This window comes from Esox lucius, chromosome 12 (genome assembly GCF_011004845.1).
Source record: "Esox lucius isolate fEsoLuc1 chromosome 12, fEsoLuc1.pri, whole genome shotgun sequence".
NCBI classification, from domain to species: Eukaryota; Metazoa; Chordata; class Actinopteri; order Esociformes; family Esocidae; genus Esox; species Esox lucius.
Window position 1 is genome coordinate 18,895,575 of NC_047580.1, and position 12,431 is coordinate 18,908,005.

The 12,431-nt window shown below is 38.2% G+C and overlaps 1 protein-coding gene across 4 annotated transcripts in view; it reads left to right on the forward strand.

Moving 5' to 3' along the window:
• The window catches only part of si:dkey-178k16.1 (protein 4.1), a 54,229-nt gene that overhangs the window by 3,717 nt on the left and 38,081 nt on the right, over positions 1-12,431 (forward strand). For all 4 annotated transcript variants that reach the window (XM_020051413.2, XM_010891798.3, XM_010891799.3 and 1 more), the window contains exons 2-3: positions 9,296-9,385; positions 11,133-11,297. In XM_020051413.2, coding sequence (XP_019906972.2) covers positions 9,314-9,385; positions 11,133-11,297 — 237 coding nt within the window. In that variant the 5' untranslated portion in view covers positions 9,296-9,313. The remainder of the gene's footprint in view (positions 1-9,295; positions 9,386-11,132; positions 11,298-12,431) is intronic.

Consider the following 12,431-nt stretch of genomic DNA (forward strand, 5'->3'; position numbering starts at 1 on the left):
CAAGTTTCACTTTTTGAATGTAATTACTGAAATAAATCAACTTTTTGATGATATTCTAATTTTATGACCAGCACCTGTATGTACAGCAGCCAAAAAATAACATGTGAAAGGACATATGTACGTCACAAATGGTGTGATCAAATCGGTGATAATACATTTGAAGGATCCAAACAAGCGAAACTTAGTTTCTGTATGACAATGTTTTAAAATGATAAAATTTCATAGGTGCTCCAATTTAATTTAATTTTATTATTATAGTAAAAAAAAAAATATATATATATATTACCACAAATGTATCTAGTCTACTCCTGTTTCATGCATATCATCCACAATTCAATATCTCATTGGGTGGCTCATTGGGAAGATTTATCTATATGGATTTCACCTATCACATAGGATTAAATGTTTAGACATATAGTGAATAGAACGGAATAGAATGGTACTTGAATGTGGAGCTTATACAACTGTTTATATTGGCATGCCTTCAATCCTACCCAATAGGCAAAAGCCTGATGGACAATGTTTGAAAGTCATGGAACAGTACTTATCCAATGTGGCAGCCACTATCCTTGTCTGAAAACTGCCTGATCACCTATTAATGCTTCTACTCAGACAGTTTAGGCTACTCACTTTTCCCATCAAAATGTTGCTATCACCTCTGGTACACAGGCAGTGCTGCAATATAGTTTTCAAATTTGTCCCACTGGGACAAAAGCTATAGGACATATACTTTTTAAGTTTCCGATTAAGCCCTATAGACTATTCAAGGAAAGAAACAGGCTTGGCCTTGTTAATTGCTGAATCTAAATCAGGCCTACAGCTTAGGCCAAATTAACTCTCTGTGAAAGAAGAGGAGAGTCTGTTGGTGCGATGTTCACTTTGGCCACTGGCCAGTGATGATAACGTTGTTACGCTTGTGTATTGCACATGGCTGCATAGGACGGATAGGATAAAAGGAGCATACAGTAGTGAAAAAGAAGAGGCTAATTAATCCACAACCATTGCAGAAATCACTTGCAAACCACTTGAGCAATGAGGCAAGATAATTACATGCTGTAAAAAAACTGCATTTGCTGGATTCAGGAATTTACAATACTATTCAAATAGTCTTATGGCACCTAAGAAATTGCTTACAGCTATTTATCCACAGGATGTGTTTGTTTGCTAGTCAAAACACTATATAACATAAAATAAATGCATACCAACATTAAACATTAAAAGTATCTAGAATGTCTTGTGTTGTCCAAAAGGCAATGGATACCTTTTGAGATGCCTAGATGAAAGGTCATAAAGAAATGTGAAGAAACTGGGCAAGTTCAACAGTAAAAGCTGTCTGGTACTTAAAAACCTCACCTCCTTAAGGGTGGTACTTAAAGGGATAGTTTGTCCAAAATTCATATTTTTCTGAAATTTCACTTACCAACAGATGTCCCAGAAGGCCCATAGAGTAATTCAAACAATCCTTTATTCAGCTCTATTCCAGTCTGTAATTGGCATTATTAGCATAATCCAAATTCATAAATGGAAACGTTGCACAGGTACATTGCATGCGGAAAACTACTCCAAATACTTCAAACTACATTCAGTAATCTGTCGCGGTAGCATAGATTTTTTAAACTGTAAACTGACGAAACAGCTGAATTCAAACTGGCACTAGCAAACGATTTCCTATAGCCACCATACACAGATTCTGTTCTTTGGCAGTGATGTCATAGAGGTGCAGAGGATCGTGACCCATGTTCACTGCAATTCCAAGTTACCCAGTTCAACCCGTGCAGACAAGACAGATTGTAAGTAATACCTCTGACTGGTATGTTATAATACATTACACATTGCCTCCGGATATTCTGGGCAAGGGTTGGGATTAACGTGTGCACTGTTGCCAAGGTGACTGTCCGAGGTGAATGTCAAAGATGAAATAGGTAACTTGCTTTCTAGCTAGCAAATTCTAACTTTCGTTTACTGTGTATATACTTACCCTTTCCGAATGAACACATGGATTGTTACAATTGTGAACAAAACTGACCGGTAAACAAAACTGACCAGTTTATTTGAAATGAGAATTATATTGTCCTTTATTTTGAGGAATACAACATTGTCATGTTTCTTGAGGTAAACAACACCACTTAGTGTGGAGTGTTTTAGAGTAGTCTTCCGCTTGCAATGCAGCTTTGCTATAGGGATATGTACGGTTTCCATTCATGAATTTGTACGATGCTAATAACACTAATTACTGACTGAGACAGAGCTGAATAATGGATTGTTTTAAAAAATTACACTATGTGCCTGAAAGACCAACTGGGAGTAAGGGGACTGTCACCGAAATATGATTTTTGGAAGAAATATCAGTTTAAAGGTAAATCATGTATCGCAATATCTTGGCCAACAACCTCCTTCCCTCAGTAAGAGCATTGAAGATGGGTCGTGGCTGGGTCTTCCAGCATGACAACGACCCGAAACACACAGCCAGGGCAACTGAGGAGTGGCTCCGTAAGAAGCATCTCAAGGTCCTGGAGTGGCCTAGCCAGTCTCCAGACCTGAACCCAATAGAAAATCTTTTGCATTTTATGTCATGCAATACAATGCTAATGAATACCTTAAAAATCATTCAATGTGATTTTTCTGGATTTTTATTTTAGATTCCGTCACTCACAGTTGAAGAGTACCTATGATTACAGAATTACAGACTTCTAAATGCTTTGTAAGTGGGAAAACCTGCATAATCAGCAATGTATCAGAGACTTGTTTTTTCCACTGCAAATGTTGGAAAGTGTCCTGCCTTCCTGTCTTTTCGTTCTTCAGTATTCTGGCATAAATGGGTGCTCTCACCTTTACTATCAGCTTAGCTCAATGAACGTCACATTTCTCAAAAGGAGGAAGGATGAAATTTACATTTCTAATGTGGCGCTGTACTGGCAAATTCTACTGGATGAGAGGATCATAAATGTATTTCACTGTAACAAACCAATACCAGTTTCACACTACAACATTCCCCAATTGGAGAATGCTGTTCTGTGTTGACCCCTGCAATGTTGCTGCAATCGCTTTGTGCGTTTGGACATTTGGCATATTGTCACTTAAAAAAATCAGTACCCAACTCATATGTTTGTAGTAAAAATATTATTTTCGGGTGTCCAGTTAAAAATATATATACACGAATAAAGGAAAAAAAACATTGATCCATTAATTTGGCAGCAACAGTTAAAACAAACCGATTCATTTTGGTAACAGCCTTCGTCAGCAGTTGGAATATAATAAACATCCACTCATATTCATAAATTGTTTTACATTTTGATAATTTTTGACAATTATTCCACGTTTTTCCATCAGAGCTTCAAAATTAATTATAAACTGAAAGAAAAAATAAGAAAATAATAATACATTCAGTGTAATAACAATAATATTCCAGTGATTATGCACCTGCTGTTTACAGGAAGCTGTACTGTAGTTCTTCATTCAGATTTATAGGTCTTTCTCTTTCCAAAGCATGGATATAATATGCTTCTCTTTGTAAGTTTTCTTTATACACTCCTCTTTTGAGTGGCTATACAACCTCTAAATCCTGAAACCTTAGTTGGCACACATCATGTCCAGTGGAATTTAAGTGTCTGGCTAACATGGACTTCTCGTTTACAAATTCTACTGTTGCTTTTATGCTCAGTAATGTTCGTTTTCAATTCACTCTTAATCTTTCAAATATAATAATAGCTTTATGGGCACTTCCATAAATAGACTACAAACTTTGTTTTAAAGGAAATTCTGCATTTAATTTAATCTATATTATGTTTTTCCTTTCGTTTTATTATTTGTTTTGAAGCTCTGGTGGGAAACAATGGAAAATGTATGTATATTGTTGTCTGAATTAATTTAAACAGCAATTGTAGAGCATTATCAAAATCTGAAGTCCTCTACAGATATGATGTCTATTATTATCAAAATGCTGATGAAACACTTTTGTCAAAGAAAAGCATCAATTTATTGTGACCGGTGCTGGCAATTTAATGGATATTACTGTAAAAGAACATGTTTGTGAGTGTATTTTTTTCTTTATTCAGCATATCCTCATAGGCCAAGCAGTGACATGATTAATCGTCCACAGTTTTGTGACATGAATTGTAGCACTCTAACAGTATCAGTTGTGCTATGGGTCTGTGCCCAACAGTGCTCAGTACCAAAGGCCTGCAGCATGTCTATGCATTTCTCCCCTTAGAAAGGACATCTCACTGCTCCATTAATATTTAATATAATACTATGCCATTCAGCATGCCCTTTTATTTAAAGTAACTTACTGTAATATGTGCATACTGGTTTATGCAGCATCTCTGCAAACAGAATTGTGTCTTTAGAACATACCTGTAATGCTTGTTCATTGTTTCTTACTCCCCTGGGTGACATTGCTGGAATGCCAAATGAGCCATACATTTGGCACTCTCTAATTTGCAACACCCAGCCCTACTACAGTGGGCAGCTCGAGCCAACCTCCACTCAGCATATATTGATGGACTGGCCATAAACCCTATTAGTATAAAAGTTTTGGAGCTTCAATAGTGTTTGGACCAGCATACTAACAAGGTATGGTTTTGTGAGGCAACTCCACACTGACCAACATTGTTTGTACTGTAAGTTGGTTGGGTTCTATAATGTACAATTTAAGGTGCATTCTCTGTTGTGCTCAACAGTTTGCATACCCTTGGAGAATTGGTAATATACAGCTCGGGAAACAATTAAGAGACCACTGACCTTTTTCTTAACTTTCCAAAAAAGTTGAAAAGGAAGGTTTTGAGTGAGGAACAGAAGCGTTAAATTTTCAGTGGTCTCTTAATTTTAACCCTTCTGTTCCTCACTCAAAACCTTCCTTTTCAACTGCTTTGGAAAGGAAAGAACAAGGTGGTCTCTTAATTGTTTCCCGAGCTGTATGTAGCATTTGTAAAGAAAACATGAGTGAGCAGGCAAAACACGTCTTTTATTTCTTATGGTATTCACATTCAACTGTAGTTCATAACAGAATGGCACAATCATAAAACAAAACATGGCAACAAAGAAGAAAATGAACTGACCCTTGTTCAAAAGTCTGCTTACCCTTAGTTCTTAATACTGTGTATTGCCACTTTAGCATCAATGAGATTGGAGATCTCCCCAGAGTGGCTCGATTATATTAAGGTCAGGAGACTGACCTTGGCTTGGTATCAAGAGATCCCCAAATATTCCACTTCAGTGATTGAACAGTACTGACTGGCATTTGCAAGGCTTTGGATATCTTTTTAAATCCTTTTCCATCTTTATAAAGTTCCATTACCTTGTCACACAGGTCTTTTGACAGTTATTTTCTGCTCCCCATGGCTCAGTATCTAGCCTGCTCAGTGCATCCACGTGAGAGCTAACAAACTCATTGACTATTTATACACAGACACCAATTGCAATTTAAAAAGCCACAGGTGTGGGAAATGCACTTTTAATTGTCATTTTAACTTGTGTGTGTCACCTTGTGTGTGCGTAACAAGGTCAAACATTAAAGGGTATGCAAACTTTTGATCAGGACCATTTGGGTGTTTCTGTTATCATTATGATTTAAAAAGGAGCCAAACAACTATGTGATTATAAATGGCTTCATATGATCACTATCCTTAAATAAAAGGCAGTTTTTTGCATGACCAGTCATATTTTCAAAATCAATGCCAAAATTTCACAATTTCTGCCAGAGTATGCAAACTTATGAGCACAACTGTATATCTCAACATTGTCGCTATAATAGCAATTGTAATCGTAGCAGTAGCAGCAACAGGAGCTGTAGTTGCAGCAGCCACTAGCCAATTTGAGGGACTAGAAATTCTCCAGCCTCTGAGGTAGGAACTGTCATCAGGGCAGATCCGACATTTGTGATAAGACATTTAACACAAAGAATAACATTTGTGAGAGGCAGACCAACTGAAAAGATGCTGGATGAGTGCAATCTGTCAAGCATGGTTGAGGCAATGTTGTGGTCTGGGGGTACTTTGGTGGTTGTAAAGTGGGAGATTTTTGTCCACCTGCTGTGTATATGTACGCTACCATTCAAAAGTTTGGGGTCACTTAGAAATGTCCTATTTTTCCATGAAAACATACATGAAATGATTTTGAATTGGAAATATAGCAAAATTAATAGGAAATATTGTAATTGACAAGGTTAGATAAAAATTGTGTCCTTCAAATGCAGCAATTACAGCCTTGCAGACCTTTGACTTTCTAGTTGTCAATTTTCTGAGGTAATCTGAAAAGATTTCACCCCATTGCTTCCTGAAGCACCTCCCACAAGTTAGATTGGCTTGATGGCCATTTTTATGTACCATACAGTCAAACTTCTCCCATAACAGCTCAATAGGGTTGAGATCCGGTGATTGTGCTGGCCACTCCATTATAGACAGAATACAGCTTTTTCCCTAAATAGTTCTTGCATAGTTTGGAGCTGTGCTTTGGGTCATTGTCCTGTTGTAGGAGGAAATTGACTCCAATCAAACGCCGTCCACAGGATATGGTGTGGTGTTTCAAAATAAAGTGATTGCCTTCCTTCTTCAAGATCCCTTTTACCCTGTACAAATCTATACCACCACCAAAGCACCCCCAGACCATCACATTGCCTCCACCATGCTTGACAGATGGCGTCAAGCACTCCTCCAGCATCTTTTGATTTGTTCTGCATCTCATGAATGTGCCTCTTTGTGATCCGTACACCTCAAGCTTAGATTCGTATGACCATGACACTTTTCTCCAATCTTCCTCTGTCCAGTGTCTGTGTTCTTTTGCCCAACTTAATATTTTCTTTTTTATTGTCCAGTCTGAGATATTTATTTTTTAAACTTTGCCTAGAAGGCCAGCATCCCGGAGTCGCCTCTTCACTGTTGATGTTGAGACTGGTGTTTTGCGGGCACTATTTAATTAAGTTGCTTCTTTAATCGGCAGTGCTACCATAATTGCAAAATAGTTTTCTAATGATTAATTAACCTTTTTAAATGATAAACCTGGATTAGCAAACACAACGTGCCGTTGGAACACAGGACTGATGGTTACTGATAATGGGCCTCTGTACACCGACGTATATATTCCATACAGAAATCTGCTGTTTCCACTTATTTTACAGCATTAACATTGTAGTTCTCATCAATTTGATGTTTTACTTAAATTAACAACAATTTTATTTTCTTTTGAAAACCACAACATGACCCCAAACCTTTGAATGGTGGTATACATTGGGGTGTTGGGATGGTATATTTTTCCGGGAAACATTGTTTGCATCCATCTGCTAAATATTAATTATTTCGGACCAGAAGTCACAGTGCTTAAGAAAATGATGCTGGGTTTGCCTATTCATACAGTGGCAGGTGTGTGAAACTGATCTTTATCTGCATCATTAATTGGAAGGGAGAATTTGCAGGAGAATGACCATTAAATTACCAATTAAAACCACATCAGAATATTTTGAATATTATGACGTGTTTGTGGTGAACCATACGCTATTTTCAAGAACAGTCATAAGTTCAACTGAACTTCACACAGAGAAAATATGACCTGTAAAGCAGAGTGATGGGTTTTCTAAAGCAAATCTCCTGTTACAGTCTTATACTAAAATATGAATGAAGTGTAAATTACATTTAAAGAATCGGCAAACACAGGACTTACCACGCTGTCATCGGGCATGTGGGGGATGCTTCTTGAAATCTAAAGTATAATAGATTTCTTAGCAAAGCATGTACCATTCAAACCACTTTGATATACAAACTTTTCCAGATATGAGATATGGAGGTGCGATACACCGTTTTGAATAATAAAAAACAACCCACTATTTGGGAAACACTGTTATAATATAACAAAAACTGTTGTGGAACCAACTGCAATAACATCACTGGGGTATGAGTAGTTAATATAGGTGGACACTTGTATTTCACACATGAAGAAGGATTGTTATACATTATGTACCTGTGAATAAAATTTTTGGCATAATTCTTTCTCCCTGAGACACCCTTGGAGAGTGTGGTTTACAACCATGGGTAAGCCATAACAAACTCTTTACCATGGCCAAATTCCGGGATAACTACGCCACTATAGGGCTGAGTGATTCATTAAAGCAACCTTTCGATTTCTGGCCCACAGCTCTTAATTGGTAGACAACAGCTTAAGCAGAAATTTGGAGTGGCACAATTAATTGTGTAATTACAATTACTGCAATTACAGTATATGCTCCCTTAGATAATAGAGCAACAGCATGTGGCAGATATCTCAGAGAAATTCTTTCTTATCCTTGTTGCTAAATAGCATATCAGATATGTGTAACTGTACTTGCGGGCCGGGAATTATTCTCACAAATGTATCTTTCTATTTCCCGCTAGGGTGAGCCCCCTAAAACAAACCCTTTTCATGCACAGTGCTCCTGTGACAGGCTCTGCTTTTTCAATGAGAGTTAATGCTTTAGATGTAAATAGCCCGTACATTCATGTGAAATAGTAAGTACAGTACACCTCTTAGAAAGTAATTTTCTAAATAAAAAAATTTAAGAAATTGAGTGTTTGGAATTGTCAAAGTCCGCATCCAAATCCTCTAAAAATGCTGTGGGGTGAATGGAAGCAGGCTGTGCATGCAAGAAAGCCTTTGGATATGACACAGTTGAAGCAATATTGTAAAGAACAGTGGGCAAAAATTCCTCCCAGTCAAGATAAAAGATTGATACGCAGTTATAATAAACAGCTATGTGAAGTTGTTTTAGCCAAAGGGGGCAACACCAGCTATTGACGGGGTGTATACAGCTCCGGAAAAATTTAAGGGACCACTGCACCTTTTTCTTTCCTTTCCAAAAAAGTTGAAAAGGAAGATTTTGAGTGAGGAACAGAAGGGTTAAAATTAAGAGACCACTGCAAATTGAACATTGTTCTGTTCCTCACTAAAAAAGTTCATTTTTGAATGTTTTGGAAAGGAAAGAAAACGGTTCGATGGTCTCTTAATCTTTTCCGGAGCTGTATTTTTCTTCGGCACTATGAACATGCATTTCTATTAGTTTTTTATGACTAAATGATTGCAAAGTTTAATCTTTCAGTGTCATCTTTTAAATTGTCTTTATTTGTCAGTAGTGAATATTACATACCCGTATGTCTGAATATGTAAAACTTTTGAGGGTGGTTTACTTACTTTTTCACATGACATTGAAGCAAACATAATAGCCGTGATTTCAAAAGGAAATTAGATGTTGTTGGATGTTAGTTTGGGTGCCAGAAATTGCAACTGAATTATTTCACTTTATATTATATGCTATTTTTGCTTATTGTTTCAGAATTTGCATTCCATAAACATGCCAACAGAAAAAGGATTGCCTATTGAGATAAAGAGTTCCATGGAGGGCGATGTTGGAAGGATCAATCAGGTGGGAGAGCTCCTTGTAATTTTTATTTGTTTTACTTCTCATCAAATGGATTAGTTTTTAACATACAAAACACAATATATCATATAAGGGAGCAAATGTTTGATGATGCTGTCTACATTCATGTTTCTTTTTGTTGCCTTTTCTGTGTACTACATGCACTTTCACGTCCAGTATCTCACAAAAGTGAGTACACCCCTCACATTTCTGTAAATATTTTAGTATACCTTTTCATGTGACAACACTGAAGAAATGACACTTGTATGTAAAGTAATGAGTGTACAGCTTGCATAACAGTGTACATTTTCTGTCCCCTCGAAATAACTCGACACACAGCCATTAATGTCTATACCACCTCATGGCAAATAACTCTCAAAGGATCTGAAAAAATTGTTATTGCTCTACATAAAGATGGCCTAGGCTATAAGAAGATTACCAAGACCCTGAAACTGAGCCAAGACCATACAGCGGTTTAACAGGACAGGTTCCACTCAGAACAGGCCTCGCCAAGTTGAGTGCACATGCTCAGCGTCATATCCAGAGGTTGTCTTTGGGAAATAGACATATGAGTGCTGCCAGCATTGCTGCAGAGGTTGAAGGGGTGGGGGTTCAGCCTGTCAGTGCTCAGACCATACGCCGCACACTGCATCAAATTAGTCTGCATGGCTGTCGTCTCAGAAGGAAGCCTCTTCTAAAGATGATGCACAAGAAAGCCCACAAACAGTTTGCTGAAGAAAAGCAGACTAAGGACATGGCTTACTGGAGCCATGTCCTGTGGTCTGATGAGACCAAGATAAACTTATTTGGTTCAGATGGTGTCAAGTGTGTGTGGCGGCAACCAGGTGAGGAGTACAAAGACAAGTGTGTCTTGCCTGCAGTCAGGCATGGTGGTGGGAGTGTCATGGTCTGGAGCTGCACGAATGCTGATAGCACTGGGGAGCCACAGTTCATTGAGGGAACCATGAATGCCAACATGTACTGTGACATACTGATGCAGAGCAGGATCCCCTCCCTTTGGAGATTGGGCTGCAGGCCAGTATTTCAACATGATAACGACCCCAAAAACACCTCCTAGACAACCACTGCCTTGCTAAAGAAGCTGAGGGTAAAGGTGATAGACTGGCCAAGCATGTCTCCAGACGTAAACCCTATTGAGCATCTGTTGGGCATCCTCAAACGGAAGGTGGAGGAGCGCAAGGTCTCTAATATCCACCAGCTCTGTGATGTTCGTCATGGAGGAGTGGAAGAGGACTCCAGTGGCAACCTGTGAAGCTCTGGTGAACTCCATGCACAAGAGGGTTAAGGCAGTGCTGGAAAATGATTGACATTCTGTGCCCAATTTGGACATTTTCACTTGTACTCACTTTTGTTGCCAGCGGTTTAGGCATTAATGGCTGTGTGTTGTGTTATTTACACTGTTACAATTACACTGTTATACAAGCTGTACACTCGTTACTTTACATTGTAGCAAAGTGTCATTTCTTCAGTGTTGTCACATGAAAAGATAAAATCAAATAGTTACAAAAATGTGAGGGGTGTACTCACTTTTGTGAGATACTGTATTTTTTATGTGATGTCATACATTCCCATTTAGCTGCTACTATGGATTACTCACGTAATCCCTATGTTTGGGAAATGCATTCTCATCTTCACCATAATTTGTAATTAGTACCAGTGATCTGAGACATAACATCTCATTTTGGTTTATGAAATCTTATTTTAAACTGTATCAATTATCAAATCTCTTAAGGATCATGACAGTAGGACATCAGAGGACCATCACGGGGATATCGACAGCCCTGAGAAGACCCCCAGCAAGGCATCAAAATCTCCCCAGAAATCCTCCAAACGCCCCAAAACCATTCCTGTCAAAATCACCCTCCTGGATGGCTCAGAGTATGAAACTGCAGTAGAGGTATTTACATAGGAATTAGATCATTGTAGTTCTTTAGCCAACTTTCTTTTTTTTAAGAGTGTTTTTATTTTCTGAAACAGGATTTGCCATTTATTAAGATACAGACATTTCTGTACATAATGCGTGTTCTGTTATTGCTTTCCCCATGAGCTGCTGCTCAATGCTTATTCACTCTGTGGTTCCACTGTAGCTGGTACACAAGATATAGAACATGATTGATATGTTTGATTCGTTCTGTATGACTTGTTGCAATATGTTTGCTAACATATACATGACACAAATACTCGGTGTAGTAACGTTGTCATGGTTATAAGAGGCAGGACACAAGCGCTGAGGCATGTACATAAACGTCTCTTTAATCAAAAGTCTGACGTGGAACCACACAGCAATGGTGACATTAAACAGTGATTGACAAAAACCACTAGGGCAGGTGGAACTCAAATAGGGACTTAACAAGGGGTTAACAAGGCACAGATGAAAGCAATACACTAAGGAGGCTAAACTGAACACAGAAACAGAAAAACTGGAACAGAACATAGAAATGGAACGACCGGCACGGCACAGGGCGGGACCAGCCTTTACCGATGTCTTTTGACTTCATGTGAACTTTACAGCCAGATCTAGTCACCTTCGTCTATTTTTTGATTAATGTACTTTATTTAGACTCAGCAGTGTTTCCAAAACACAATGATGCATGTGATTTCAATGTACAACCCAAAAATGCTTTGGTATTGATCACTTATGTCAGACAAAAATTGGTATCTATATTTGTATAATTCTTTGCAGACACTGTTATCCAGAGCAACTTACTTTTTTCTGGCACACTATGGGATTTAGGCCATTCGCAAACAACAACTTTCTGAGATAGGAGTTATTTTTATGAGCCATACAATAGCATGTTGTTGCTACAATGAACCACGATCTTTCAACATTAGAGAGGAGAGGGAAAAACGTTGACATTATTGGTAGCCGATTGTCTTGGAACATCATCCAACCCTAAAGTAGGGGTAGTGTTAGCTCACAGACAACATTAACAAGGAAGCACCTCTGCATGCAGAGTCTAGATGCTTTGCTAACATGGCTTGATATGCAAATTAGGTGTAGCCATCAGCCTCAGCTGATCTTTGATTTGTG